This window comes from Eucalyptus grandis, chromosome 8, assembly GCF_016545825.1.
Source record: "Eucalyptus grandis isolate ANBG69807.140 chromosome 8, ASM1654582v1, whole genome shotgun sequence".
Taxonomy (NCBI): domain Eukaryota; kingdom Viridiplantae; phylum Streptophyta; class Magnoliopsida; order Myrtales; family Myrtaceae; genus Eucalyptus; species Eucalyptus grandis.
This window is the reverse complement of record NC_052619.1, coordinates 49,525,777-49,528,936: the sequence shown is the minus strand read 5'-3', so window position 1 is coordinate 49,528,936 and position 3,160 is coordinate 49,525,777. Positions and strand designations below refer to the sequence as shown.

Genomic DNA, 3,160 nt, shown 5'->3' with positions numbered 1-3,160 from the left:
ACGAAAGTGATCCTTGTCGGCCACGTGTGAGGACAACACCCTTGCCAGCCTTCACTTGTGGCCGCTCCAACCACCGAGGTGATCACAGTCTTAGTTGGGCTAATTTAACACCTAATCCAAGGATCAACCCGCACAATATTAGTTCTTAATTTTTGGGACCGAAGACCAACCTTGTTAAGCTTGGGATTGAGAACCGGACCGCATCTATTGATTCGATCCGATCTAGGTCAATCCGAGACCAACCGATTATTTTTTGTTTTCATTTTTCTTATACTTAAAAGGACATATATTGTTTCAAATTATATATCCATCAATAATGTGACGTTGAGCAACCGGAATATGAACCTCAAGACATATCAAACACACACACACACACAAAAGATAAGGTAATGACAAAAATTTACACTTACTAAAAGCAACAAACCGTAAAATGAACATACAAGGCGAAGTAATGAAGGCAAGCAACAAGGTGAGTGAACAAAAGTGAGCGACAACTCAAGTAGGTGAGTGAGGTTGAGACGAGTAAAAAGGGTTTCTTTCTACATTCTAATTTACATAATAAACTGAACTGTGAAGAGAACAAATCACATGCCAAAGGGAAAGAAAAGAAATGGAAAGGGAAACAAACAAAGAAATCGGTGAAGAAGAGAGAAACGAATGCGAGAGGGAGAGGGAGTTGCAGGTTTTCTGAAAGGTGAGCCCATGAGTAACACCTGGAATGGACTTGTGCATTGCTGAGTTGGTTATCCCAACTTTACCTAATAATTTCTCGGCAGGATATGACCATCTTCTTATAGATTTTCCCATTAGTTTTTTTTTTCTCTGGCGTGCAATGAACACGTTATGCTATTTTGATTTCACGTTAGTCCATTGCAAATACAAGGGAGATATTGCAGAATGAGTTAAGATAAGGGGACCGCAGGGGCCCTAACGCAATGTTGACCTGCCCCAGGCACGTCAAGATCTTGAGGAGCAACTGGAGTTCTGAAGGAGGAGCGAGTTGCTGAACCCAAACGTCGACGACCCCACGTCGAACTCCACTAAATTATCCTCCATCTGATGAGCTCCTATCACGACTGCTGTCCTTGGCTTCGATCCTCCGTCCACAAACCCCAGGCACATAACGTCCTTGCTCACCCTCACCATCGAGTTCGCCCCTTCCATCCTCCACTGCACGTTGCCTTGGAGCACCAGCACAATTGCCGGCACGTCCGGACCCGCCTTCCCGCTCCTCACCATCTTCGCATCGAAGCAAACCCCGAACGGTGCAACCGGCGACGCCTTCTTGATCTTCCTGTCCATTGCCTTCTTCGTGAATTCATTCACCAGAGGCCTGAAGATCGCTGAGTGGAGGACCGTGTACGGAGTGAGAGTGCCAATTTTGGTCCCCCCGATGCCGTTCTTGTCAATCGCGAGGATCGAGGACTTGAAGCTGATCGGAGCGAGATCAACTTTGATGGAGGTCACGTCGACGAAGTACTCATCAGAGGGCTCGCCTTCGCTGTAGACAGGGGCCCGTTTCACTGGGTTGACGAGTAGCTGAGTGCGGAGGAGCGTTTTCACGAGGTCTTTCTTGATCGGAGGTCGTATGTATGGGCCGCCGCCGACATAGAGGTCGCCGTGGGTGGATCCGGAGGAGGAAGAAGGGAGGCAGATAGCGAATGTGCGTGGGAGATTGAGCTGCGTGGAGAGCTCGGTGGGGAGCGAGGCCGGGTTCCTCGCGAGCGCGACGATGCCTTTGGTTGATTTCGACAGTCCCTTCGCCCAGTCAGAGCCGTCGTCCAGGCAAGAGAAAGCAAATTGTTGCTGGAAGTGAAAGAAAGAACATTAAAAAGGTATAATCATCTCGGTTTGGTGAGATTTCTCTGATTTATATCTCCATTTTCTCTTAAGTTTGCCTCAATTCAATGATATTCGACTTACAAATTTACTGGCGGACTTGTACTTGATCCCGTCCGGGGAGTGCAAGGCCAGGACGTCCACGGCCAGGCCTGAGCCCAGGATAACGTCCAGGAACGGGCTCGCCGCATAGACGCCGCACGTGTCGTTGGTGCAGCCGGGCCTGGCGGGGCCGTAGCAGCCGTTGCAGCTGAGGCCGCCGGCGGCCTCGCACCTGGAGGAGTTGCAGTGGACGGGACGGTAGGAGGAGGACTCGTAGCCACTGCAGTCGAGCCACGTGTACTCACCCGCGAGGTCGAGGACCCCGTTCATGGCGGTGGCGGGAGTCCCAAGCTGGAGGGTGGTGTAGTACTGGTTGGTGGCGGCATCTTTCTTGACGGGGAATACGAGCGGAGAGGGTTTGGCTGTGGGCACCGGGGCGGCGGCTGACGAGGGAGTGGAGGAGGCTAAGCCTAAGATGAAGGTCGAGAGGAAAAAGGGAATGAGAGAAGGTGTTGACATTGGTGGAAGGTGGGATTGATCGCATGGAATCAGCCTATGGCTGCTCTCTTGAGTTATAATGCATGCCACCGTTCTCCCGAGTAATGTTCATTTTACTTTTTGCTAGTTCAAGCGCACGAGGTCAGAACCGGTCCGCCCACCTTAGATGAAATCCCGTTGGACGACCGATCATTTAATACAAGATTTAAGGCCACACCTAACTCGAAATATCTCCGGTACAATCATTAGCCGGACACGGAGGACTTCTCAAGCCAATGTTGACTGTTGACCGTTGACTGTTGACTATTGACTAATAGTACTAACCCTTCGGTATCGCGAAGGCCGTAATTGCTTCACTTTCTACAAAACCAGAGCCCTGTAGATTAATTCAAGTGATTGGAGAACATGCGCGGTTATTTTCCCCCGAAACCATGAGATTTTGAGGTCGTTTTCCTATAATGCGATCATTCTGCTTAGAAAGGTTAGTACACGACACATGGAATATAATGTGGGAATTTCTATGGTCTCTACAGGCATTACCGTCGTGTACCTAAGGGTATTGTGTTGTGCCTTCTATACTTCACAAATACTTTAAGACTGTATTGATAGTCATAATAAAATTCTGGATAAGATAAACTTTATTCTATTATATATTTGGTACTTGCTCAAGATATGACAAAGTTAGATATAAGAGAGATATATGCTAGATAAAATTATTCTATGGGGATAGTGTGATAAAAGTGAATAAGATTTATAATATCCATAATGCTAAATTTATTTT

At 47.9% G+C, this 3,160-nt stretch overlaps 1 protein-coding gene across 1 annotated transcript; it reads right to left on the bottom strand.

Moving 5' to 3' along the window:
• Positions 1 to 474: 474 nt before the first annotated feature.
• LOC104414885 (probable aspartic proteinase GIP2) lies at positions 475 to 2,501 on the bottom strand. Its single transcript, XM_010026099.3, has 2 exons — positions 1,924 to 2,501; positions 475 to 1,806 (listed from the first exon to the last, which is right to left on the bottom strand). Exons 1-2 carry the CDS (start codon positions 2,398 to 2,400, stop codon positions 958 to 960), a joined length of 1,326 nt encoding a protein of 441 aa, XP_010024401.1. The 5' UTR covers positions 2,401 to 2,501; the 3' UTR covers positions 475 to 957.
• Positions 2,502 to 3,160: the final 659 nt, after the last annotated feature.

Coding starts and splice junctions, on each gene's coding strand:
- LOC104414885 (XM_010026099.3), bottom strand. CDS start 2,400: ATGTCAACACCTTCTCTCATTCCCTTTTTCCTCTCGACCTTCATCTTA. Junction 1,807..1,923: donor ACAAGTCCGCCAGTAAATTT/GTAAGTCGAATA, acceptor TTTCACTTCCAG/CAACAATTTGCTTTCTCTTG.